The following is a 26,227-nucleotide window of genomic DNA, read 5'->3' on the forward strand; positions in this document are numbered from 1 at the left end:
CGACAAGCTCACACGTCAAGCACTAACCAAAATCCTCGTGTAATAGGTTAATAGCCTACATCTAGCCTGGGCACTAGCTCGTGCGCGGTTCGAGGCGCAAGTAAACGTCACCGCTGTCTTGAACCTAATGCGCGCTGGAGCTTGAATAAACGGCAAATATATCTAGTCGCTTGCACAACCGGTAACTAGCAGTACAAGCGTATGATTGCGCCGCGCCGAATGGCTGCCTTTCCCATCCCGGGAAGGAACCAGATGCGAGCGCTGATTGTAACCACATCTGGCCTTGGGTCCATCCATGCTGGTGCTAGCTAGGTAATGAGTTGTTAGCTGGTTCCAACATCGATTCTAACCAGTGGAGGGCAGAGTGAAGCCGAGAAGCTAAGCAACTAACTAACTCGGTTCTTATTCAATGCGCAGCGTTGCGTCATTGGTGTATGGTTGGACATTGGAGTTGAATACGGTTAGCGGTCTTATTTTGAAGAGTTTTCTGAGACTTGAACTGACTGATAAGCAGTGTTGCCTCTGAACCGGGGTCGATGATGGTGACAGGGTTACACAAGGCTTGCAAATCGAACCAGGACATTTTTCACCTCATCACCAGAGAGAAGGTTTCTTCGGGTTCAATGCAAACTGGGCCACAGGGTTGGAGTTGGCGGGTAAAAGCCACCGCTCGGTCCAGCCCAGCACTTTGTGCCAAGGCAAAATGTAACTACCAAGCAAGTCCATTCATGTTGCGGGGTACCGAGGAAGCCAAGAAGCACGAGCTGCACATTGAGAAGAAGACGAAAAGCTGGCACTGGTTTTCAAGACACTGTGAGGAGGGCGCAAGGATTTGAGTGGCACAAAAAGTGCCTGGGATAACTACCTACCTACCTAGGTACCTTACCTAGGCTAGGATGCTGCCAGAAGAGACGTGCATGGGTGGATTGGCTTGCATGGACACCGCACAGTGCAACTCCAATTTTATGCTCGCCGCAGTCAGTGTTCCTGCATCGGGTCGCACCGTGCTCCATCTGTGCCTGTGGCACTCCGCACTGTACTTGTATGCAGACGGATATCAAGGTGCGGTTGTGCAGTCCAATGCCTGTAGGCCCACTTATGCAGGTACAGGCACAAATGCTGGGATCCGGAGATGCAGGTACGGATCAAGGCACCAAGGCACCAGGGCTTCCAGGCCGCCACGGCCGACCACCCAACCTGCCAACTGCCTCTCTCCGCCAAAAAATCCAACAATCCTGGCGTAAAATCTGCTCATATCAAGAACCGAACCGCTAAAAACCAAACCACCACACCACCAATCACTAGTAGCATCCACACGGCCGACCGGAATGGTCCGCTGCTCCTCTTCCGACGACCATCCTACACACCACAGCCCGCCAGCCTCGGTCGACCCCGTCCCAATACAACATCATATTCATCATCCTGCTCATCACAATAACTAGTACCAGTGCTCCGTACTCAATACACCGCACATGTGTGAATAGTCTGGCCCGCAGTCAGCTGTTTGGCCGCGTTGGTAACTACCTCTTGGCAGTGGCAGACTAACAGTCAACGTTGATCTGCGCTTTTTGCTTTTTCCGCGGCCTTCCGCAACGCCTTCCGGCACAAACGAACCCCGACGTATAACGTCTCTGTAATCTCCCGACCTCACGCCAGCTGGGCTTTGCCACACCGTTCTCTCTCTAGCACCATGCATGGGCAGGGTCTGAAATCCGGCAGACTGGACGAGCCAGGCAGGGTTGCAAATGCACCGGCTGCAGATACCGTGACTGGGAGGGGGTGTGCCCTCGATACATATCGAACCAGGAACCAGTGAACCGATGGTCATTACCCTTGGTAGTTCATCTGGCACCACTGCGGCCCTATGTACTGCCACGCTCCGGAGCTTTCTTCTGCGCCCATATGCACGTCCCTGTGCATTCGGCTGGCCAGAACTTCTCTTCGTCGGGGCCTGGTCATGCCAGACCTGGACAGAATTGACCAGGCCTGTCCATTGCCACCAGCTGGTGGCAATGCCACCTTGCCCGAGAGTGGGATCACTAGGACCCTGGCCGCCTAGCGTCTGTTGGTCCTCGATAACTTGACCCTGCTCTAACCATCGAGCAGGCACCATGTCGCAGTCTCTTCTCAACGCGGCAAAGCCTCGAATTTGCCACTTTGAATCTCAATCACGACAAGTTTCCAAGCGACAAACCACGGTGCAAGTCACATATGTACACAACTCAGTCCAGTCTCGCGGCAGTCATCCTCCCATGATGAATCTGAATCACTCTCAGCGGTCTTGTCTCGTCACCACATTGCACTCCCCATGGGCGAACAGGCCCTGGGAAACAGATGGCCCCGCCGCCTAGGCTATTCGAGTCCACTTCATACCCATGTCTTGTTGATCCTGGCCTTCAGTCCCCGGATTTTTTGCCTCTTTGCGCAGTCGACGCTAGGAACGCTTCAAGTGAGCTAATTCACGGAGCAGCCTGCACCATGCTTGATTGGGATGTGTTCTGTCCTTATCTGTACCAACGTTGTGGCACACTGGTGACTGGCAGCACAGTTGTTGCACTTGCAGAGACCATGACAATACTAATGTATATCAGTGGTAATGAGTAACTTGGCGTCCTGGCGGGTTTCTTTTACGACGGGCTTCTGTGGCATTACGGCCTAGTTACCAACACCGCTTGCTAGGCGAAATTCTCCTCGCTAGCCTTAATGGTTGGTACCCTGTTAAAAGCTAATTACGGCCTTCTGGAAGGTTTCGCCGACTTCACCACCCAACCCAGCGGGCCGGCAATTTGAGCCAACTGCTGGCTGACAAGGGTGGGTGCAAGCACGCGGCTGATAGCACCCTGCCAAGTTTGGTTGGCAGGTTCTTCTCTCATTCGGAAATGCAGCAATTTGGACCAGCTCCATCGAGTGCAAATGCACGAGCCAACTGGTTGTGTCTGGATCGCCAGAGAAAAGAACATGAGCAGCATGTCACTTCCCGGGTTATTATTAGTATTATCACCTCTACTGAGTACAGGCACGCCACGGTAGACCGATTTGCTCCCGCGATGGGTATCGGGACAAACATAGTTATCGGGTTGTTCCCTGTAAAACTATAGTTCTCGTGGGAACAGGTCACCGAGAAGCTCGTGCTCTTGCCTCCATCTTCGTCTCTGTCAGATATTGGGTCATGAGGCAGGCACATTGGCACTGAATAGTTTGTGCTTTGGATCATGACGACCTATGATCCTTTTACGTACCGTGAACGTCAAGTGCGGAGCACAGGTCCATCGATGCAAATCAACTGGTCTTACGCTGATGTTATTTCGTTCTAGGTCGATCGCAACTCTAGGGTTGGTGAGAAGTCGTGTGGGTATTCAAGGCACAGTCAAGATGTCTCTGCAGTCGGCTGAGTCAATGGGTGCTACAAGCAGGGTCCAAGTGGCATCTTCGATTCCAAGGCAAGCGCCAAAAAAAGCAAAGTCTGTGTCGTTTTGGACTGACAGTATGGAGCCATTTTTGCTTCTTTTCACCACGTCAATCGTGTCAAGTGTTTCTTTTTACAGTCGCGTGTCTTGTCCGTCCATTTGCTTTGTTTCCTTGTTCGTCTCGTTTCGTGACACCGCTTCCTTGGTCAAATTCAGCGGTGGACAACTGCCATCGCTTTGACAATTTTTTTTTCTTGTATGGCGTAGGAAGTAGAGTGCAGGGTCCTCTGTTGAACGGTAGCACGTCCAAGGTAGTTAGACGTCGAAAAAAGTCGGCTGGAAGCCGGTCTGAGCGCCACCTGTCAGGCGAGCATCAGGCGATGGCCAAGAGGAAAAGAGGCCACGGTACGGCAGAGTGCGAACAGGCGAGAGCCGAAGGAAGCGGCGTTGACAGACAGGCTGAATCAAGTGAGACTGGTGCCGCTGATACCTGTCGATTCTCACCGACCGGAAGACGTTGTTCGTCATTTATTACCAGGAACGATACGAATCTCGTATTCCATTGGGAAATCGGCTCTCAGCCGCGATTCTACCATCCATCGGCTTTTGGATAGGTATGCATCTGTGCTGCATTAACGACTCCCTCTTTTTTTTTTTTTTTTTTGCCTTGCTGGTGCCTTTCTTTTGACGTCTCTTTCCACCGCCTAGTTTTCTTTTTAGTCTCTATCGCGCTTTGAGGGTTTTGTCTGTGTTCCGTCACCGCCGACCGCATCCCGTTCATGCAAGCCACTCGTCTTGTCACCCGTTCGGACCCCTCTGCATCCTGCGGCATGGCGTTGACCGCGTAAGATGCCGATGGAGAGGACAAGGGAAGAAAGGAAATGGCCATCTCCCACCGCGGCGATGGGATAGAAAAAAAACTTTGGAAGCCAGCCCGAGGTGGACACTGATTTTTTTTTTATCCTTTTGGGTCTCGGGCCGCGCGTGTCCGAACCGGACGCCGGTGTGTCTACGGATGTACCAGAAACTCCAAAACAGGACTCTACATGTTTTTTGTCCATCCCTCTCTAAACCGGGAAGCCTTTTTTGAACAGAAAAAGTGGTCCAGGGAAGAATCCAAATTCCCGACGCCATCACCATCGGAGGGTTGGCTGGAATGTGTCTGCCTACCAAGTATGGCTTCGCTTCAGCACCACGGCCCTTTCGGTCTCGTCTTGCTCTGATCTGATATCTCGAGTCAGCCAATGATGATGTCAGTTCTCATCTTGACGGCTTCTCGGGCCTGAAAAGACTGACAACCTCAGCTGTAAGGGACAGCACAAAAGCAACAAGGCGGGGAATCTCCAGCGACCAGTGATGACCAGTGTATCAGCCACGCAAACCACTCAGCCGGTACGAGACGCTATCGGATTTAGTAGGGTTTGGAGAAGAAGATCCCGAGGGCGTTTGTTTCTTTCTTGTTAGAGGCCTTGACCCTCCCTTACAGTAGTACATACATGTTGTAGGGCAGTGAGGGGGAGGCGTGCAGGTAGCAAGATGCCATCTCAAGTCCATCGCGTATGCAGCTCGTTCCTCTTGGATTAAGCTTCAGCGTGGCGAGCGTCTTTTTTTTTTAGCTTTTTGCGGTATATACGAGGTGGTGATGCTTCCAGTCATGGAGGCGCGCCTCACAATGCGCGTCCCAGAGGGCTTGAGCGTTCTTCCTGCGAGGTTTCAGGCTCCACGGAATACGCAAGTGTCGAAGCTTGCGCTGCTAGATCAGCCAAGAAACAAGCCTTTTTTACCCCAGGTATTTGTCCGCCGTCTCGAGGCGTTCTTTGAGAAAAGTGCTAGTCTACAAGAGGCATGGCAAATCATGTAAGTTGTTGTGTGTTGTGTGCTTAGGCATCTGCCGATGGAATGGCAATTCCTAGAATGCCATTTCGACTTGGCTCCGTGATTTGGCGGGCAAGTCGGTATTCCCATTAAAAAAACTAAAGAACGGACGCTGCGGGACCATGTTTGAGGTTTTACGCCTTTGACAATGGCAGCTTGGCTCGCGTATACACCATCTGAAGTCTAAAAAATGGCCCGCGACGGCAAGCGAACGACGGCTACCATCACTTTAAAGTTTTGCGACGTCGTCATGGGTGCTTTAGGGTAGGCAGGCCGCTCACGAACCACGGCCCGCGTGGACCTCGGTGCGTTGCAGTGACGCATAATAAGTGAATCTTGTGGGTGGGCGAAGATGAAGGTATTATTGACCGAACCAAACAAAAAAAAGTCGACCAGTCTCAGTGTTTCGACGTCTGCAGCGGTGGTAGTGAATAGGAAGACTCGGCGGGGCACTCTCTGTCGGCTTGATCGTGTCCGCGACATGGTCACGTTAAAACTACGCGGGTTAGCTTGACACTGAAAGGAGTAGAAAATCCAGAAAGAGCATATGACATACAACCGGGAAGCCTTATTCAAGGCGTAAGCGTGACGTGGCAAATGTGTACTTAAGAGCTTGTCGATTGAACTCATTGACCTCCATACCAGTGATGATGGCATGCCCGGAAGAACTTGACCTACTACATCTAGCCTCTGGGGTGCTGTGAAGTATATCACGTATTTGATGATCAGAATCAGCATATCCGATCCGGGGTAGTCATCAGTGGCCTGTTCGGGAAACATAAACTTTCGCCCATAAGCATGTGTAACAACTTCGTTGTCACAGTCTCAAGATGATATTGAAGCCGAGGACATCAACAGAGTCGTTTTTAGCAGCCGTACTGACTGGACATCGGAGAAAGTCTAACCAATATCACAAGTGTTGTAAAAATGCACAAGATCACAGCGTTCATGACCAGGTACGAGTAGACGTACCTAGTCTGGCTCCTACTCATAATAACAAGTTGGGAAGACCCTATCCCCTCTGAGCAGAACTATGTCCCTTCGGATCAGAATTTCCCAAGCCTATCCCTGCATGGCATGAGAGCGGCATACATCGAGACCGCTTCAGAGCCGTCCTCTCCTGCCATCCTCCGCAATCTTCAGCACCGGCCGCAGGTTGTTCACGCGTGTCCAGAGATCCGGCAGACCGAGCGTGGCGCTCCTGTCCTGCTCCTTTTGGAACCACTCGCGCGCGGACCGGATCCTTGCGGGGTGAATCTCGTCGAGCAGCGCAAAGTCGCGGCGAATGAGGCCCCCACCGCCCTCGCCGTCGGCCCCCGAGTGCCGCCAGACGTTCCAGAAGCCGGTAAAGTTGTCCCGCACCGTCATGGTCGCGGGGTCGGCGGCGTCGGCGTTGTACCCCGCGGTGGCGGTGCCGCGGCCGAGCGGGCCGCCGCCGGCCCAGTAGTCGGCGAGGTCGGTGTCGATGTACCGGGCGGCCCGCCCCGTGACCTGCGTAAAGGCGCGCGCCAGCTCGTCGTAGGGGATCAGGTCAATGGCGACGGCGAGGTCGAGGCCGTCGGCGCGCTCCGGGTGGTCGAGCAGCCAGCGGACGTAGTGCTCGCAGTCGTCGAGGTCGACGTGGGCGACGGCGCCGCGGCCGAGCGGCACGCGCCAGGTGACGACGCCGCCGTCCTCGACCGTCGGCGACATGGGCGTGCCGGCGCCGACAGCCATGGCCATGTACGGGCCCGTGGTGAAGAGCGCCGCGCCCATCCGAGGCTTCGCCGCCGCGGCCGCCGCGGGGGCCTTGTTCTGCTGCAGGATCCATTCCCCGACGCGGCCCTTGCCGTCGTAGTGGCCGCAGCGCAGCGCCGGGTCGTAGCCGCCCTTCTTGTACGCAAAGTCGAGATTGCCGTACACGAAGAAGGCGAGGCCCTCCTCGACGGCCAGCTCGTAGGCCCGCATCGCCCAAAACGTCTCCGTCTTCTCGCCGGCGTTGAAGCCGTCAATATTGACAAAGGCGTACCGGGCGCCGCGCAGGCCCCGGCGCAGGTCCTGCTCGCTCGCAAACGTGCCCTCGACGGCGGTCACGTGGGGGAGCGCGAGGAGTTCCCGCGAGCGCCGGGATGTGGCGTCGCGGGTCAGGAAGCGCACGGCGTAGGCGCCGTCTTTGACGAGGCCGCGGATGACGGGAATGCCTTGCGCGCCGGTGCCGCCGACGACGAAGACCAGAGGAGGACTCGAGGGTGTGGACATTTTGTTCAACAAGGCCTCTATTGCTGTTGCTGATTCTGTTGCTGTTGCTGTTGCTGTTGTTGTTCTGGGTGGGATGTTCTTTGCAGATGATCATGTTTGCAAAGGCTGGACACTGGTGTCTTTATATACAAGACGTCACAACTCGGGGATTACGCGATCCTGATCAGAGCTTAGCAATGTCGCGCAAAGTGACGAATGTCCGGATCACTAATCCGCCTCAACCGCACGATACAATGTTGGTATACATCACCAGCAGAGGGTGTGATGACCGGGTTTGTTGCTTTTTCGTCCTAGTCTGGCTTGGTTGAGAGCCAAGTCCATCGCCACTGCTCTCAGTATTTCGTATCTGCCGTCGCCACGTGCAACTGTTGAAGTGGAGGATTCCGTCGGAAAGAGGAGGTGAATTGATCAGCCATGTTCAATATATTGGATGAGGCGGTGATGTGGGAGACGAGTTGCGCAACATCGAAGTGGATGTTGGCGGGCTGTTGAGTCCGCAAATGCCCGCATAACCCCGCACCACATATCGGAATGTCTGGTGCGCTGTTTCGCGGCTTTTATGTTTGGTATCAGCCTCAGCTGTGTCAGAGGTAAAAGTGGCCGGAAATCGCTAATTAATGACACGGTTCTTTGTACGAGTAAATATTATAAATCCTCGTGGGATAATGATCACACGATATACCGCCTACGCTGGGCTCGCTGGCTATACCCTAATAGGGTACCTAAATTCCTATATAAATTATACTATAAAAGAGGTACCTTTATAGGATAGAATTTTCCTTCCTTTTAAGTTAGAATATATAGAATATTAAGTTGCCTTTCCTCTAATTATTCTAGCTATGATTAACCTGCGCATATATGCTACGCAATTACTATTCGTAAGCACAGAGAATACTATAACGTGACAGTACGCTCACTTACATGACGGTGTGACGGAGAGTAGGCCAAGTTTGCTTGCGAGGCGTACAAGGCAAGAACCCTGCTCTAATTTTTTTCAAGACGAACAAAAACAAAAAGACAAACGAAGCAATTGACATAACAGCCATTGCAAATAACAGCAATTGGGAATAATATTCGTCGTCGTGCCTGCAATTGGCGAAAGGTGGAGATTGACGTGGGGACCCTGTCGATGCGCGCCACTTGAAATCGGCCTTCCATCAAAAGCGCGCCGCAAAGGGGGCTTCACAAGGCAATCATCGGCTCCTTTCTCTCCTTGTCCACCACGCACGCCTTTGCTCTCCTCCGGGCTCCTCACCGCACACACATCTCCGCCCGCACAGTCACCATGTCGATCCGCATGCCCCTCGGACGTCTGTCCGGACGCCTGGCGCAGCAGCAGCCCGCCGCCGGCTGTCTCTCGACAGCTTCACGCCCGGCGGCTCTGCCTCGCGTGCTTCGCCAGCAGCGCCGCTCATACTCGTCCGAACCTCCGCGCGCCAATAACCCGAACAAGGTCAAGTTCTGGCCGTTTTTCGCCATTATTGGCTTCGGCACGGCTGGCTACATTGCCCTGGCGAACCGGCGCAAGGGTGAGTCGGCAGCGAATTTCCCGTGTTGCTAAGCTCCCCTCCCCCCTTGGCTAACACTCGACAATCTGCAGGCACCGCTCCCGTACCCGGCGGCTCGCAGCCCAACACACCGACGGCCGAGTCCGCGGGCCCCGTCTTCTCGCCGCGGGACGTGACCGTCGTCTTCGTACTCGGCGGGCCCGGGGCGGGCAAGGGCACGCAGTGCGCCAAGCTCGTGGCCCAGCACGGCTTCACGCACCTCTCGGCCGGCGACCTGCTGCGCGCCGAGCAGGACCGTCCCGGCTCGCAGTTTGGCGACCTGATCCGCGACTACATCAAGAACGGGCTCATTGTGCCCATGGAGGTGACGGTCAAGCTGCTCGAAAACGCCATGGCCGACGCCCTCGCTGCCAATGGCGGCGCGACGACGGGCCGCTTCCTCATTGACGGCTTCCCGCGCAAGCTCGACCAGGCGTACAAGTTTGAGGACACGGTGTGCCCGGCCCGGCTGGTCCTCTTCTTTGACTGCCCGGAAAAGGTCATGGAGGCGCGCCTGATGGAGCGCGGCAAGACGAGCGGCCGCGCCGACGACAACGCCGAGAGCATCCGCAAGCGCTTCCGCGTCTTTGTCGAGACGAGCATGCCCGTCGTCGACTACTACGAGAAGCAGGGCAAGGTGGTCAAGGTCGAGGCCGTCACCAGCGCCGACGAGGTCTTTGCCGAGACCCAGAAGCGCCTCCGCGAGAGACTCGGCTCCGAATTTTAAAAAAGGATTGCCAAGTGTTGCATCACCGCCTTGTTCGTTTTCGATCTGGAGGTCATGTAGCGACGAGCGCAGACGCTGTACAATGGCATGTCTGTTGAGCGCCGTGGCGCTTGAAGAAAATGGACATGTGTGTAAATTTACCCATCACCTACACATTCCTTTATTCCGTGTTTAGACACTTGTTTTTCTTTACACTTTCCCTCGTCTTCTGCTTGTAGTTGCAAGGACGAATGCGCGTTTGAAGATGCTACAACATATTGGAGAGGGCGCCTCGTGCAGGCATACATTTCCTACGTTCTTAGAGACTCTGCAAGATGGAAACTAGATTATTTAATGCATAAAAGTACCGGGATTTCGTCGTTTTCTTTGCTGCCAGACCGCAACTACCCGCTGTTTTCTCGGATCAAGGCACGGCTCAACGGCCCCGAGACGGAAGACATGACACGTGGAGGATATCTTTACTGCGTAGACCAGGACATGCAGTGGATGAGGCTCAGCGGGTAACGATGTTGTCCCAGCCACCGATTTAGGCGAGCCCAGCCACCGAGCTCCACTATACAATTCATTGGGCTGTGCCACATTGCGCATTGCAGGGAGCCGCTGGGGAAGAATTACAGGGGGCTCCAGTGGTTTACAGGGCTTCGCTCAATCAAGAACACGAACAAGAGCCGCTGAACATGTCCAAGACGGCCTGAAACCCAGCCACGAGGACCGCTGCATGCCATGAGCCACGACCATGTGTCTCACTGTTTCGCATATACTGTTTGGCGGCAAAACCTTAGAATGAAATGAAAATATCAGCATGTTGATTTACCCGTCTCTACTCCGTACACTCTCGTATTTGACTTCTCGTATTGCTTTGCTGGATAACGTATAATACCATAGTTGTATATTTCTCGCACTCCAATTATCCCAGTCACACCACCGCCTGACGTAACTATCGTGTGGCTGGGAAGAGGATTTCTACCAAGGAAACGTCAAGAGCTTGGGCGATGCACACACACACACCCCGGTTCTGATCTTGGCGCGCCTGGGCCTGAATTTTTCCCGAAAAAATGCCCAACCCTAGTTATCCTCTTCCTGTTTTGTATTTCATGACGTGTATCCGTGCCCCTTGTCGGTTCTTGTGCTCCTCCATCATTCGCTTTCCATACCGCACCTACCAAAAACAAGACTTGTCATCGCAATCGACGACCACCCCTTGCACTGGGCAAACGAACAACTGCCCGCCGACCTTCGGCCAGAGAACACAGCAGCTCTCACTCACCACCCAACACCCCATATTCAAGACCTACACATCCATACACAATACAAACATGAGAATACCATTTCGGATAGCCGCAGGAGCTTCACTCCTCGCCACGACCCTGGCGCAAACATGGAGCAAATGCAATCCGCTGCTACAAAGTACGTATAACCTCCCTCTCGCTGCCTCTCGCCCAATGCTAACAACTCGGTCCCGCAGCAACGTGCCCGCCCAACACAGCCCTCGGCATGTCCATTGACATTGACTTCACCAAAGGCGCCGTCAACTCGTTTGAAGCGCAGGGCGTGCCGAGTTACGGAGCCGACGGCGCCATCTTCAAGGTGGCCGCCAGCGGCGATGCGCCGCAGCTCAACGCGCTCTTCTACATCATGTTTGGCCACGTCGAAATCACCATGAAGGCGGCGCCCGGTGCCGGCATCGTGTCGTCGGTCGTGCTCGAGTCGGACGACCTCGACGAGATCGACCTCGAGTGGCTCGGCACCAACCCGGACGAGCTGCAGTCCAACTACTTTGGCAAGGGCCGCACCACCACCTACAACCGCGGCCAGTTCCACGCCGTCCAGGGCACGCAGGCGCGCTGGGTCACGTACGGCATCGACTGGACCAAGGACCGCATCGTCTGGACCGTCGACGGCACCGCCGTCCGCGAGCTCCGCCAGCAGGACGCCGAGCCCGACCAGTACCCGCAGACCCCGATGCAGCTCAAGGTCGGCGCCTGGGCCGGCGGCGACGCCTCCCGCAACCCCCCCGGCACCGTCGAGTGGGCGCGCGGCCCGACCGACTTCTCCAAGGGGCCCTTTGCCATGGCCGTCAAGTCGCTCCGCGTCACCGACTACTCCACCGGCAAGCAGTACCGCTACAAGGACACCTCGGGCTCCTGGCAGTCCATCGAGGCCGTCGGCGGCCAGGTCAACGGCAACGCCGGCGGCCAGAAGAGCGTCCCTACCGTGACCGCCACCGGCGCTGCCGCTCCGCCCGCCACCACCTCGGCCCCCGGCGTACCCGTCGGCGGCCTGGCCAAGGACGGCAGCCCCGCCACCAAGACACAGACCGGATGGCCCTGGGTCGGCACCAACCCGCCCACCGGCGGCAGCATCCCCAGCGGCTGGTACATGACGTCGTCGGGCAAGATTATGCGCTCGGCCGCCACCGCGGGCCTCATTGTGCCCTCGCTGCTGCTCTCGGCTTCCGTGGCCGTCGGCGCCGCCGTCTTCATGGCGAGAGCCCTCTGAGACGATATTGGCTTGTAATTAATGATGACGTGGCAACTTGACGAGGTCAAGCAGAACATTGTATATACGATTGGGATTGGGATTGGTGAAGCGACTGTTTTTACACGTATAGATGTACATATATATAGAGAGAGAGGATCGGGCCAGGTGCCCAAACCGCAAGCCCTCAGCCAGGGACGCACGCCGCCTCGCTCGGGATACAAACCAGCAAGCGCATCAAGTGCATATAGATGGACATACAACAGCACAATCGCGCCACGGCGTCTAATTTACACATGAACCTGCTTCCATATGAAACAGACGATTAACCAATTGACTTCTATCTAGTAGCGCTAGAACTCTCAACTACGCTATTGCAATATAAAATTTTCTAGGTATGCTCCCCATAGTTGCACGGCCAAGCTCTCCGGCAACGACGTAATGATAGCGCCAACTAGAATACACCCATGCTTTGGACAGGAAAATAAAAAGAACCCCTCAGCCACCTCTGCTCATAACCTGCTGTACTGATTTCGAAATGTGTGCCATCGGCGACTTTTCTTTGCCGCCCTGAACAAAACGCCAAATTTTCTTCTTCCCCTTCTTCCGTGCTGCAAAATGTCTCATTGTACGATCCTATCAGTCACTCCCCGAGCTGCTTTCCCATGGCTGTTTTGGCGCCTTCCTGCAACTGTATGATGGTGCTCCTCTCGTTCTAAGACTCCGGAATCAGAATGGGCAAATATAAACCTGAAAGACAAGCAGAAGCAAGGTGAAGAGCAAAGAAAAGGAAAACCGTAATGATATAATGAAAATGTCAGGAGTGCCTCCCAGACCTCGGAGTTCAGCCATGCAGCGCACATCCCAATTCAGAACTCCCAGTCGTCGGCATCCTCGACCGACTTGATGGCCCATCGGAACTTGTCTCGTAGACTCTTCGAGAAAAACCTCTCAATAGGAACGTCAAACTTTTTTGAAAAAACGACCGTCAGGCGAGGATCGATGTAATTCTGGCATATAGATTAGTCTCGGTTTGACGTTGCACATAAAGCTCTTCTTGGCTCGACTTACAATCTTGGAAGTACCCAGGGCCACTTCCTTGTTTCCATCACGGTCTTCAGCTTGCAACTCCAACACCTTGACGCGGTCATCAAGCTTCTCCACGGCCGTGACAAACTTTTCCACAGTCGGGCCGCGTCCTTCCGCCTCAACCTTTTTCGTTTTGTTCTCCTTCTTGAACTTGGTTTCGAGCTCCTTAGCAGCTAGGAGACGCTCCTTAAGCTCCTTCTCCGGCAGCGGCTTCTCCTTATCCGCCTTGAGCTTCTCATTATCCTTTTCAAACTTCTTGGTGATTTTGGTGCGCTGCTCTTCGACAAGGAACTGCTGGTGCGCCAAAACCCATTCCTTATCAATCTCCTCGTCAAGTTGGAAGTAGGCAGCGCCTTTCTTCTTCTTCTGGCTCGGATCGATATCAAGAATCATCATCTTGGTGCGCCATTGCTGATATCGTAGGCCCTTGATACGGTCGCCCATCTTCTGCATCTGCTGCTCGTGGCTAGCACCGACTGAGCGCTTGTGGTTGCAGAGAATGGCAACCTGCCGGTTGCAATCATTGTACAGCTTAACCTTCTCCGCAACCGAGCCCTTGGAGCGAGGGTCATTCTCCAGCTCTCGAAGAAGTCGCGACATGGTGAACGAAGCGTTGTAAGTACGGAATACCTTGGCCGTGAGACCTTGCATGTAACTGTTCAAGTGCTTGTTCAGTTGCGAGGTGGTTAGGCGATCAAAAAGGTCATCTCCATCAGACTTTGGCGCCTTCTTGAACAGTTTTAGGTTCTTGAAGACTTGTGCATCGACCTTCGCGGTTTCATTGTATCGAATACTATCTTTGCCGAGGAAGTCGAAAGTGACGTTGTTTGGCGGCTCGAGCGAAATGTGCTCGAACTTGAGCGAGCAGCAGCCTACAGTGTCGGCTTCGTTCTCGGTATCTTTTTCGTTGCCCGCTCTTAGCGCCAACTTGTCAATCAGGTACATGGCCGTAGCTCTTTGACGATCAGCCATGATTTCGCTTTTGAGCTCCTTGTTGTAATCACGGCGAATCTTGTCAATGTGCTTCTTCAGTTCGCGGGCCTTTTCAAATTTCTTGAAATCACTCTGCCCCTTGACATCACTGGCAGCTCCCAGCATGACGTACTTGTAGGCGCCGTTGATGTTTTCTTGCCACATGGCAAGCCATGTAGCCTTTTGGTCATGCTGGACAGCCTTCCACTTGTGGCCCTTGGGCGGCTCTGGAACCTTGGCCTCCTTGCCAATGTTGATTGTGATTTGCTCGGGCCAAACTCGACTTTTCACTCGACCAGTTTTGGGATGCTCGCCCCGACCACGGAACAAGCTGGGGGGTTCAACGCGAAAGTTGCCAACTTTTTGCTTTCTGCCATCCCAAAGACATGTTATGTATGGCGCCTCCAGCTTGTCTTTCTCAGCCTTGGCAGCGTCCTTCTCAGCTTTGGACAAGTTCTTGTTTTTCTTGGCCTCCGTCTTCGCGAGCCAGTGGTCGTACATGTTTCCAAAATCGCACTTTTCTAAACTCTTGATGGGCACCTTGTCACCGGCCGAGTTCTTGGCACCACCTGCCTTCTTGACAATCTCAGCGAAGTCTTCGAAGAAATTTTGTCGAAACGTGGGGTTCTCAAGATGGTGGGAAGACGCAGGCGTCATCATAGCAACCCAGAAGCTGGCTGCTTCCTCAGCTTCGAGAGGCAGAGTGACATCCTGGCCATCGTACTTGAGCTTGATATGCTTCGGGAGAGGCTCGTAGGCAGGAGCAAATAAAACGCCGTTGTGCTCCAGTGTTTGCCACTTGATGGAGTCGTCCTCAGGCCTGGTTGCATTCCACCATTCATACTCCTCCTCTTCCTCTTCTTCTTCCTTGCCTGCCTTCTTCGTTTGTTTGGCGGGAGCAGACTTGCCCTTTTTAGCTGACGTGGTAGCCTTGGATTTCTTCGAAATTGGCACGTCAGAGTCAGACTCCTCCTTCTTTACGCCGTTCGACTTGCGCTTGGCTGCGACGCCATTCGATTGTCTCTTGTTCGAAGATGACTTCGCAAGAGGGGCGTCATCATCAGACTCGTTTTTGATGCTTTTCCTGGGTGTTGCCTTCTTTTTCGCCTCCTTGGCGCGGATAGCCTGAGCCTCTTTGGCAGCTACCTTCTCGATGGCGGCCTTCTTCTTAGCCAGGTTGCCCAGCGGAATATCGTCATCGGAAGAATCGTCAACGGCCTTGCGAGGGGTCGACTTTGATTTGCTGATGGGTTCATCATCAGAGTCAGACTCCAGAGCCTGGTTCGATCTTTGTCGCTTGGCCTGAGCTCTCGCGTCAGTAGAGAAAGCGGCGAGAGATAACCAGTTGCTGGCCGTCAACTTACCAAAGGCTCACCGTCGCTATCCGAGTCAATTTTGTAATGAATTTTCGTGATCGATGTGCGGGATTTGCGCTTATTGTTCACAGCACCGTCGACCTCCATCGCGTCCGAGTTGTTACGACGGACGAGAATTCCTTCACCACCGCCAGATGGTTTGGGCACCGAGCGATCGAGTGCCTTGTCCATCGATGCGGTAATCTTTGCAGCCGAAACTAAGCGAGAGTGCAGGTTAGTGGGCGCGTTCGTGGCGATTGCGAAAGGGCGGCGCGGGAGGCAGGTGCAAGAAGAATCTTTCGACAGGTCGCAAAGCGCGAAAAAAGACGGAAAACAGGTCCAGTATATTGATGAGAGGCAAAGAAATGTACACACCTTTTCCATTCGGCCTAGCAAGAGGCATATCATCGTCGGAGCTGGTGCCGCTGTAAGCCATCTTCTCGGGCGCGCGTGGAGACGAGGAAACTATTAAGGTGTAGTTTAGTCTGAAAGAGAGCTGCGAAATGGCTTGACAAGCGATTCTGTTGCGGGAAGCAAAAAAAAACGGAGTAAGACGCTGCAAGATGACCCCTCCGCGCCTAGTACAGGTGAAGAGGGAGTTAAGATAGGCCACCTTTGACGAGAGTGGTGAAGAATGAAAGGATTAAGTTTTGGTGAAGCCCGGGATCGAGTGAGATCAGTGCTGCGAGCACCTGGCACAGCGAGCAAGCGCCGTTGCAGGGTGGGTCACGTGATAATTTAGTCCCGCCAATTTACCGGAAAAATAGCGACGTGAGCAAAACGAGCCCGGAATCCACCTCAACCACCCGAACTACGATCCTCTCCCCCTTCGTCAATTGATCCGACAAGCGCCATCAATTGGGTCACCGCTCGTTTGAGACTTACTCCCGACCTCTCGAACTCTGTCACGATGCTGTCCAGAGCGGCCCGCCCTGCCGTCCGCGCCGCGGTCACCTCGACTCGGTAAGTTACGGAACTGCCTCAAGTGTCAGGAAACCCCCCGAATGCAAGCTCCGACGAGCTCGGCGAGCCATGTAGCAGCGGCGCATGACTTCAGGGCGCATGCAGCCCGACGACGAAGCTCGTCCGGAGCCGCTCGAGCCCATGCGAAATTCCACCGACGAAATCGAATTTATCCCTGTTTGCTGACGCTCGCCCGCGATGCTATCACAGAGTTGTCCCGGCCGGTCCCAACAGCAGCGCAGCGACCTATGCCACCCTTCGTGAAATTGAGGGCCGCCTCAAGTCCATCAAGAACATCCAAAAGATTACCTCGACGATGAAGGTCGTGGCCTCGACCAAGCTCACCCGTGCCACCCGCAGCATGACCAACTCCCGCGCCTACGGCGAGACGTCCAACGAGGTCTTCAAGCAGGCCGAGACGGCCGCCCTCGTAGAGGGTGAGAAGAAGACACTCGTCATCGTCTGCTCCTCCGACAAGGGCCTCTGTGGCGGTATTCACTCGGGCATGAGCCGCTTTATCCGCCGACTTCAGGCCGAGGGCGAGAAGTTCGACCTGGCCATTGTGGGCGAGAAGTGCCGTGCGCAGCTCTCCCGCACCAGCGCCGAGGATATCCAGCTCACCTTTGCTGGTATCGGCAAGGATATTCCCACCTTTGCCGACGCTCAGGCCATCGCCGACCAGATCATCATGCTGCCCACCGAGTACACCGACGTCAAGATCCTGTACAACCGTTTCATCAACGCCAGCAGCTTCGAGCCTGTTTTCATTGAGGCATTTTCCGAGGAGGCCATTCTCGCTTCCCGTACGTTCTTTTATGCAATACATGTCCTAGGTTAATTTGCAAAACTAACTGGATGCCAGCCAACATTTCCTCCTTCGAAGTCGACGATCAGGTTCTCGAGAACCTTCGCGAGTACAGCCTGGCCAACTCTCTTTTCTGGGCTCTGGCTGAGGGCCACGCCTGTGAGCAGTCTGCCCGTCGCAATGCTATGGATGTGAGTCTACTTCTGCTCTGCCTTGAATCTTGTCCGTTTTTACGTGCGCCATTTACTAACAACCAACCCCACAGAACGCTTCCAAGAACGCTGGTGAGATGATTGGCAAGTACCAGATTCTCTACAACCGTACCCGACAGGCCGTCATTACCGGCGAACTTGTCGAAATTATCACCGGTGCAATCGCCTCGGAGGACATGTAAATGCTGGAGGTGCAATCATAACTTTGAAAAGATTCCCTTTGTACCAAACTCTAGAGGTCTCGCCCGCTATGGGGGTTCCCCGTGTATCAAAGCCTCAATAAATTCCTTAGTATATCCTTTTTCGCCTCCTGTTACCAGCTAGCGAAAAAATGCAATGACAACAATTGTAAAAATTGGATTCTCTACAACGAGATGCTTGTACAGGTACCATATTCAACTCTCGAGGTTGGACGCAGAAGCCATCACCAACCAGGTCGCCGCGTAATAAATAACCCCATGAACTCATGAATACATAGGGGATACAAGAATCTTCGCATCTTCTACTAGTTCCAACCCCAGACAAACGCCGAATCACAAACAGTGTATATATATACGCATTGCGAGGTGCCACGGGAAAAAAAATTCATGATTTCAACAAGATGCGTCTACCACCGACATTCAAAACTCCATGCCATTGTCATTATCTTCCGCATAGCTCACGTTTCGAGCGCGACGGCTCTTTGGCGTGAGTAGCTCGCGGCTGCTGGAACCAGTCGCAGCGTCGCCAAGTTCGGGCATAAACGGGTTATTTCTTTCATACGTCGCCCGTATCTCAATGGCTTCGAGGTCCCATTTTTCGGCCGCTTGCGTGTACTGAGCCATGGCCTCGGCATATACTTGTTTCTGCTCCATAGCTTGCGCCTCAAAGGGCTGGCGAGTGTCCTCCGAGGCCTCTTTCCACATGCGCGAAGTCATTACGCGCACTTCGTTGGGCATGGCCTTGGTTCTGCCCGTTTTGCGGTTCTCTTCACAGCGCCTGCGTGCCTCGTCAAAGTACAACTTGCTGAAGATCAGGTACGCATTGCCAGCCATCTTACCTGGTGGTATGGGCCGCTCTCCGATCCTGGACTTCACATGGCGCCAAGCCTCGGTCTCATAGGCATCTACGCGTGCTTGACGGGGATCCTTTGCGGCCTCTTTCCTTTTTTGAAGAAGCAAGGAATCACGCGGCAGGATCAACGGCGTCGGTACTTCGATTGGCCCTAGGATCTCCTGAAGAACTTCCGAGGCAGCTCGCAAGCCAGAAAGGTAGGCGCCATGGACAGTTGCCGGGTGTGTAACAATAGTGTGCTCACCAGCAAAGAAGAGATTGCCCAAGGGTTTTGCCATGTTGTCGTAGTCCTCGGGCTGCATGTTCGGCGCCGCCGACGAGTAACTCCCTCTCGCGAAGGGATCAGACCCCCATCGCGTGACAACTGCCTCCAACGGCTGAGGCACGTCTGGCCCGAAGATACTGCGTAAAGTCTCCGTGGCTTCCCGGATCAAGTCCTCGTTGCTCGAAGCCTCAGTGTCAAAGCCCGCATCTCCAGCCATCAATGCAATCAAGCAGGGTATGCCTGTAGTGTTTGTGACGTTGAACCACTGAAAGAAGCGACCGCGACTGCCGCGATATTCATGCTGTGCTGTGCTTTGCGGATCCGAGGCATCTTTCAAAACCCCAAATATATGTCTATCCGACTCCCAGAACACCTGGTCGTACACCAAGGCGACCTTGTTCAGTATGCCAAAGCCCAGTCTCTCTACAGCTAGAGACTTCCATTCAGGTACAGGCGGGTCAAATTCGATGTTGCCATGTTTCAAGACTCCAAGCGGCACCGTGCATACGACCGAGTCAACTTCCACCACTCTCCCATTTTCGCATTCAATGCGCGCAGGTCCATTAAACGTATCAGCTTGGTAACGAATGCGCTTCACGGGCGACTTGGTCGTGATTTCTAAGGGAGTTGGGCAATGGAGCAAGCCCCGCGCCACACTCTGATAGCCGCCGACCACCATTGTATGACTGCCTTCCCACTCATTCCCAGCGTCAATGTCCCATAGACTTAGACTTAGATTATGCAAGTTCGTAGCATTGCTGTATTCGAGATTGGCAATATGCCAGTTTATAAGTCGATGATCCAATGCATTCAATTCAACCAGCGATTTGTACTGGGAAATAGCATCATCGAGCACGGAACCCAAGGTTGCGTTGGGGTTGTGAACAGCATAGCTTAGATCTAGATCCTTTTCGGTATCGATACCTTGCTTGAGCGTCCACCCCATATATGCCGCTTTTTCGGGGGCTTTAGCGGTGGCAGGTACGCCGGCCTCAGTAGTCAGTTCATTTGAGGATACCGGAACCGTTGGCTCAACATCTCCCGCATTCTGCTGTGATTGCGTCGACTCATTGGCCTGGCTGGCTGCTAGCTCTTCGCTTTGAGCAATAGTTTTGGACCCGTCTGTTGGGCTGTCTTTACCCTCATTCAGCAAGTCACGATTGCCTGCTATCAACTTGGCCGCCACCATTTTGTACTTGTGCTCGCTGACACGGTCCAGACACTCGTTGTACAATTTTTCGATTAGCTGATCGCGCTCAGCGTCGACTGGCTTCCCATCGCTGTCATATATTGTGGTTTCGGCTCTGAGGGCATGATAAGGAAGGCAGAGCTGACCACGCACCAGCACGTTGATAGGGTTGCCACGGTCGAATCCGGTGACGATCATCCCACCCATTTCTGCCGTGCATCGTTTGTTATGAAACCCATCCATGGGCGACTTGGGCTGCGTCTTGAATTGGCGGGAGTATACCCGCCCTCCAACCCGGCTTCGTCCTTCAATGAGTAACACTCTCGGTATGTCTTCGTCGAGCTCGTGGAATCGATACGCGTATTGCTTAAACAGTCCTTCTAATTGCCTAGCACAAGATAGGCCTGAGATGCCAGCTCCTATTACTGCGATTGTTCTCCTTTTTCTGGATTGGCTTTGGTGCTTCGCTCTTGTGGCAACACGGCCAAGGTCGAGACATCCGAAATTGATATACCCGCGACGGACAAGCCAGTCGTAGCATACATTAGCAGCATCGAACCAACGAGCATTTGCACATCCCACAGCCTCTTCCCTCGTTATCCCTTGCCAAGGTTTCTGCAGCCATAGGCGGAGGATACTATTTCGAATATTCAGGTACGTGGTCACCTGAGCGTGGGATATATGATAGCGTAGAAGGAGATATTCCTCGGTATGGAGAGCATATGGGTTCAGTCTCGAGTTTTCTGCCGCAATGATGCACTCGGTTGCATACTGCGAGGAGGGTATATCTTTAGGAACGGATGATTTAGGTTGAACGATGAAGTCTAGACGGTCGCCGTCATGTGAAAAGCTGCGTTGAGGCATCGTGGGAGTCGAAATACCGGGTATACGTTTTTTTGGCGTATCATTATCAGCTGGCGTCGTCGCTTTACTAGAGAAGGATGATTGACGAGATGAGAGATCAGACATCTCAGAGTCGAAGGATTCAGTGGCGCCATTGTTGAGGGACGGTATCGGTATTTCGCAGTCCGAGTTCTCAATCTTGATTTTACTGAGGATTGGTTAGATCACTAAGAACCTACGTCGCGCATTTTACGTGGAAAACTGCTCACCTTGACACATTATGCCCCAACGGGGGGGTGACAGTATCCAGCTCCAGTACTTGACTTTCGACCCCTCGAGGATCCTCAGCCATGGAAATAGGCCCATATGAGCTATTGTGATGGCATCCTGTTGATACTTGAACTCGCCTGTTGACGGGCGGGACATTGCTCCGGGTCGGCGCGGTCGCGACGACGTTGCTCAAAACTGGGAGTGAATCGATCGGTCGAGTATCACAAGGACCGAGCTCGTAACCCGGCCTGTATTGGCTATGAACATCTGCTTCCATTTTGGCGCCAAGTAAACATGATATTGGTCGAGCCGGATACGTAGATGAAGATGCCGGGTGATGTATCAGCACGGGTATGTGGCCACCGCCTATGAGAGTTCGAATTTGAGGGTCGCCGTGCAGGTTTACGATAGAACGCTTGGTATAGCCATGTGGCGAAACGAGGGCAGAAATTGACTCTGATAATTCGCACACAAATTAGCCACGATAGAGTCTCACTTTGGCTCATATAAATGCCCATCCAATGTCACTCACTCGGTGCGACCTTGCTGGGATATAGTCAGATTCGAACGCTAGGCCTTCGAACGGGCAATGGTATCATCGATCAAGCCCTTGGAGCCCGCTTGTTGAGGAAACTTATACAAATGCCACTAATCCATTCTTCCAAAAACGCAAAGAGATGGCTCTCGGAATTACAGCGTTCATGAAGCCCCTCAGGTCGCCGAAACTACTGTTAAGCGCAGGGTCACGTGCAGCGGCCTCGTCGAATCATTCTTGCCACGACAGTGGGGCGGCTCCCTAATCTTGCCGTTTCGAGCTTTACACAACTACCATGGGCAACGGATGCGACTCGGGCCAGAGGCAGGATCGAAAAACCTTTGTATTGAAGAAAGTCTGATGCCGGCAGATATCAGTGGAGGGAGTACCGGAAATCTACGGGGTTCAACCGGTCGAATTCTCGTCGCGATGCGTGCTCCGCCGACACAACGACAAGCGAATTCGAAGGCAGAAGAGTCGTCTAAAATCCGACAGTGTTAATGAAAAGTATTCTTCGATTGCTATGCTTACTGTACATATTACGAGGGCTAAGGCGGGGTAGCAGGTTCGTCTTCCTCCTTGACGTATGATGCCTTCTCGATTGCAGCGTCCATCATCCTGTTGCCGCTAATTATTGAGGTGGTACAAATGACTATATTTCGTCGCTCTGCTCACACTTGTTAGCGTTCATTTGATTGAAGGAGCCATGATGCGAATACTCACCCTCTTCTTGCTTAGCAATGAATCGCAGGGCAGCAAGCTCGGTAAAGGTTATGCCTCCAACAAAAACGACAAATACTGTCTGCTTGCTCGCGCTGCCCGAGAGAAGAGCACGCGCTTTCACAGCTTTATCCTCTCCCTTTTGTATCTCGTAAAAATTTTCACCCCTGACGTGCTTCACAGCCTCATCGAATCCGTGCCAACCCTGCGAGCCACTGGCTGCCACGGCGTTGCCGGCATTGGCCACGCCGTTTCCCCTGATGATGGAATGCAGATATGGCTTCTGCAGAATGCACTGTACAAGTCGGATAGATAGCGGGGCGTAGCCGCTGTAAACATATGCAATATCATTTGGGTCGTCTTCTTTGACCTCGTCGACGATGAGGCGGAGCTGCTTTCGCAGATATGTATAATTCGTTTTCGTGCCGGTGGCGCCAGGGTTGACAGTCATTGGTATCATTCCCGCCAAAGGAGATGAGCGAGAAAGGAAGAGCTGCAACTTTTCTAGACTATTGAGGGTGAGCATATGTTGGTAGCCGTAGCCTTGCAAGATGAGGCGTTTGAACTGATCGAAATCTTTCGGTTTGACGCCACCCGATATGCAAGAGTAAAGGCAAAGCAGTCGCAGTGTCTCGCGAATGGGCGCCTCTCTTGCGATGAGCTCCTCAATGCCATCGAGTTGAGAGGACGGGTCCGCTCCAGCGGCGAGGTTCTGCTGGACTTCCAGCAGGCCGATGAATTGGTCGCTCTTGGTATGCTTTATAATTTCCTCCGCGAGGCCCGTATGGAGGCGAACACTTTGGTGCTCTTGTTGGTATCCGGGTAATTGACTGACAAAGTCTTTAAGTTCGGCAAGGGTCTTGGTCTTGTGCTTTGCTTCGTAGTCGCTCTGGACTTGCTGAAGACGACGAGCGACTTTATTTAGTTGGTTTCCGACAACTGCAAAGTTGGAGTCACGGAGCTCCCCATACAACTTGTCGCTGCCATCCAGCACAATGTTGCGCTTTCTGTTCTGAGATGCATTCGATGACTGAGCTCCGGGTCCGACAATTGTGGTATCCGCCTTCGTTTGGTTATGTCGGATCTCGAACAGTTCGTCGATCAGGCCTTCGTAAGTCAACTGAGTTAGAAGTGGCGTGACAAAGTCAACTTCGCGATCGATAATAATGACGCTTTCGTTGGTTATGCTGGGTGTTAGCTTGGCGCGGCTGGTATCTTCGCCGGCTTGACCCGCTAATGCTTCCTGACGCATACGAATTAAGAGGTCGGCTACCTTCTTGGCATTGTCTCCCTTTCCAATGATTCTGGGAAATAGGCCGTGCACTTGCTGAATGTCCATGAGGGCCTTGGCTATCAAGTAATTCGGCGTGATGTCTTTGTGGAGGTAGAGGTCTCGGAAGGCATCGTCAAGTTCGAGTGACAGGACATTTTTGTCAAGAGGGAAGAAAGAAAGAGGGATTTCGGAAACGTTGATATCGCCAAGAACGCCGGCTTCCTCAAATATTTGATCGGACACTACGGTGCGGCGGGGAACCCAGCAAACATGAAATTCATGAGTGGTTTGGCTTTCGCGTTGTACGCGCTTGATTTGATCTAGAGATATCCCAGTCAGTATGCATGTCTCCATAGGGTATAATAAATTGTTAGCCATACTTGCGATGGCATCGGCTTGCCGAGCGCATTCGCCTCGAGCGATGAAGACAACATTGTGCTGGCTGGCGTCGACATTGTTGTTTTCCAGGACGAAGAACTTGTCGACGCCGTATTCTTGAAGGGTGGCGACCTTTACAATGAGACCAACAGGGCCTACCAAGCTGCGATCAAAGACCAGGTTTTTCTTGCCGCGAACCTGAACGCCAACGGTTAGCTAATCCAGCAACAAGCGGGCTCGACAAGTGCCTGGGGGAAGGTTCGGGATGGGGCTAGCCGTACGCCTTCGAGAAGGTAGAGCAAGTCCTTGCGAGCTTTGGCGCGGACTTGCTCAGTATTAAACTCTGGTCGAGGTGCCATGGCAGCTCACCGCGATCATTGGCAGCGCTTTGGAAGAGCTAGGCGGCAGTGTGGCGTGGTTGAAGGAAGGTTGGTGAGCTGCCCAGCTCTGGCATTAGTGAGCGGTGAGCATTGGGACATTCGCGGGGTGGCCTGTAACTACAACCCTGTAGGTGGTAGTTTACCTACGGGAGATGAAGCCACCCCCACCAGACGTCATTACCAGAAGACAAGTCACACACGCATTTAAACATTGGGTTTTCTATCATTTTAGGGTGGTAGTATTTGACTTTTCATATCTGGAATTTAGTTGCGTTTGCGCTTGTATATTTACAGTCCATGATGTAATAATATTCAAGTTGCGCCGAAAGGTCGCTGCCCGGGGTTGCATGCTTGCCTCGCTGATGCGCGAAAGGCCACCAACAGTGCTTGGGTACGCGACGCTGCGTTCACCGAGCATACGTATGCAAACGGAACGGAGCAAGATGCAGGATTTATATAGAGAAACGCTTGATATGCCTTGCGTAGTCATGAATCGTAAAAGGTGAAACGAAGGAGGAATTTCGATGCGATGGTCGACGCGCTAGCTTAAACGTCGTTGTCGTGGTAAACAAAATCAATGTCACGGGGGCGTCGACGGTTGCCCTTGACAAATTGCTCATTATCAGGCGGCCTCTCGTCCTTCGAGTTGCTTGTCAACATGCTCTGGATGCTCATGCAGACGCTCTCCGCACTCTGAACCGGGCTCCAGCCCTGGTTACCTAGCAAGTCGAGACAAATGATGCCATTCGAGTAAATGTGCGGGTGCATCGGGATGTGACGGTCTGGACCTAGTTCAAATGTGGCCTCAGGTGGCTCTAAGCAAGAAAGGGATCAGCTTCTGTCGTCGATGCATGTCGATGGGGGTGGTTAGCAGAAACCTACCAATCGGGTACGAGTCGCCAAAGACAATCTTGAGTCTGAATATCTGGTTGTGATAAAGCGGGTTGCCGTCAAGGACACGGATATCAAATTGCCATTCTCGCATGTCCTCTCCCGATATTAGATCGATCCCCGGCGGGAGTCCCTGCTTTGCGATCTGTAAGCGCGTGGTTAGCGGGAGCGCCTTGGCCTGATGATTGAGACGTGGGAATAGCTGCCTTTTGGCGTTCCTTTGCCACTCGGCTTGCTCGCAGCGATGCCATGGCGGTAAGCTATCAGGAGTAGAGTGAATATCGGTGCACGCGGTCGTTATTTCGGGTGCGTAAAGAGTCGAAGAGCTCGCGCGCGCTGGAGAAGCAGGCGGAGAACGAGCGAGGGCTACCTACTAAGGTAGTAAGTAATATGTGGTATGCGAGACCAACAGGTGGCTGCGGCACGAAGAGCCCCAGGCTGGCGGCCGGGCGGTTTTTATCCGCCTGTCGCAGCACGGTGGGTCGCCACGGCCATGCCGCAACTGGGGTGCTACAGAGTGACTACAACCGGATAGCTAGAGTCGCTCACGGCAAAGAGGGTGCACGATACTGGTCTGTATTATTTTGGGCATACATGCTATGTTATCGTATCCTGGAAGTAGACGGGTGACAGGCTCGGGCAGAGGTGGGGGTGGGGGCGCTGGGTATGCTAGTTTATAGGTACCGGGTAGTTGGGGTGGGATCTCGTACGCTGAGAGGCTGGTTCATCTTCTATTACTAGTGTGGTAGGTAGGTATCCCTA

At 53.4% G+C, this 26,227-nt stretch overlaps 10 protein-coding genes across 10 annotated transcripts; 6 read left to right on the forward strand and 4 right to left on the reverse strand.

The window, feature by feature from the left end:
• Positions 1–896: 896 nt before the first annotated feature.
• CCM_02331 (uncharacterized protein) lies at positions 897–2,351 on the forward strand (the record flags this gene model as incomplete). Its single annotated transcript, XM_006667483.1, has 5 exons — positions 897–1,042; positions 1,111–1,331; positions 1,703–1,779; positions 1,841–2,030; positions 2,107–2,351. 5 exons carry the CDS (start codon positions 897–899, stop codon positions 2,349–2,351), a joined length of 879 nt encoding a protein of 292 aa, XP_006667546.1.
• A 1,021-nt stretch (positions 2,352–3,372) lies between these two features.
• On the forward strand, positions 3,373–4,255 carry CCM_02332 (uncharacterized protein; the record flags this gene model as incomplete). Its single annotated transcript, XM_006667484.1, has 3 exons — positions 3,373–3,484; positions 3,675–3,926; positions 4,146–4,255. The coding sequence occupies 3 exons, from the start codon at positions 3,373–3,375 to the stop codon at positions 4,253–4,255; spliced, it is 474 nt and encodes a 157-aa protein (XP_006667547.1).
• Positions 4,256–5,079: 824 nt separating this feature from the next.
• Positions 5,080–5,346, forward strand: CCM_02333 (uncharacterized protein; the record flags this gene model as incomplete). Its single annotated transcript, XM_006667485.1, has 2 exons — positions 5,080–5,264; positions 5,292–5,346. The coding sequence occupies 2 exons, from the start codon at positions 5,080–5,082 to the stop codon at positions 5,344–5,346; spliced, it is 240 nt and encodes a 79-aa protein (XP_006667548.1).
• Positions 5,347–6,386: 1,040 nt separating this feature from the next.
• Positions 6,387–7,520, reverse strand: CCM_02334 (NmrA family protein; the record flags this gene model as incomplete). Its single annotated transcript, XM_006667486.1, has 1 exon — positions 6,387–7,520. The coding sequence occupies one exon, from the start codon at positions 7,518–7,520 to the stop codon at positions 6,387–6,389; it is 1,134 nt and encodes a 377-aa protein (XP_006667549.1).
• A 1,285-nt stretch (positions 7,521–8,805) lies between these two features.
• Positions 8,806–9,794, forward strand: CCM_02335 (uridylate kinase; the record flags this gene model as incomplete). The annotated part of the gene is made up of 2 exons (XM_006667487.1): positions 8,806–9,049; positions 9,121–9,794. The coding sequence occupies 2 exons, from the start codon at positions 8,806–8,808 to the stop codon at positions 9,792–9,794; spliced, it is 918 nt and encodes a 305-aa protein (XP_006667550.1).
• Positions 9,795–11,110: 1,316 nt separating this feature from the next.
• Positions 11,111–12,293, forward strand: CCM_02336 (extracellular cell wall glucanase; the record flags this gene model as incomplete). Its single annotated transcript, XM_006667488.1, has 2 exons — positions 11,111–11,201; positions 11,260–12,293. The coding sequence occupies 2 exons, from the start codon at positions 11,111–11,113 to the stop codon at positions 12,291–12,293; spliced, it is 1,125 nt and encodes a 374-aa protein (XP_006667551.1).
• An 848-nt stretch (positions 12,294–13,141) lies between these two features.
• Positions 13,142–16,124, reverse strand: CCM_02337 (topoisomerase I; the record flags this gene model as incomplete). The annotated part of the gene is made up of 4 exons (XM_006667489.1): positions 13,142–13,282; positions 13,344–15,635; positions 15,698–15,906; positions 16,064–16,124. The coding sequence occupies 4 exons, from the start codon at positions 16,122–16,124 to the stop codon at positions 13,142–13,144; spliced, it is 2,703 nt and encodes a 900-aa protein (XP_006667552.1).
• A 474-nt stretch (positions 16,125–16,598) lies between these two features.
• On the forward strand, positions 16,599–17,850 carry CCM_02338 (ATP synthase subunit gamma precursor; the record flags this gene model as incomplete). Its single annotated transcript, XM_006667490.1, has 4 exons — positions 16,599–16,651; positions 16,757–17,454; positions 17,514–17,647; positions 17,722–17,850. 4 exons carry the CDS (start codon positions 16,599–16,601, stop codon positions 17,848–17,850), a joined length of 1,014 nt encoding a protein of 337 aa, XP_006667553.1.
• A 438-nt stretch (positions 17,851–18,288) lies between these two features.
• On the reverse strand, positions 18,289–21,565 carry CCM_02339 (lysine-specific histone demethylase 1; the record flags this gene model as incomplete). The annotated part of the gene is made up of 2 exons (XM_006667491.1): positions 18,289–21,226; positions 21,288–21,565. The coding sequence occupies 2 exons, from the start codon at positions 21,563–21,565 to the stop codon at positions 18,289–18,291; spliced, it is 3,216 nt and encodes a 1,071-aa protein (XP_006667554.1).
• Positions 21,566–25,120: 3,555 nt separating this feature from the next.
• CCM_02340 (ubiquitin conjugating enzyme) lies at positions 25,121–25,716 on the reverse strand (the record flags this gene model as incomplete). The annotated part of the gene is made up of 3 exons (XM_006667492.1): positions 25,121–25,389; positions 25,457–25,610; positions 25,693–25,716. 3 exons carry the CDS (start codon positions 25,714–25,716, stop codon positions 25,121–25,123), a joined length of 447 nt encoding a protein of 148 aa, XP_006667555.1.
• Between the last annotated feature and the right edge of the window lie 511 nt (positions 25,717–26,227).

This window comes from Cordyceps militaris (genome assembly GCF_000225605.1).
Source record: "Cordyceps militaris CM01 unplaced genomic scaffold CCM_S00002, whole genome shotgun sequence".
Taxonomy (NCBI): Eukaryota; Fungi; Ascomycota; class Sordariomycetes; order Hypocreales; family Cordycipitaceae; genus Cordyceps; species Cordyceps militaris.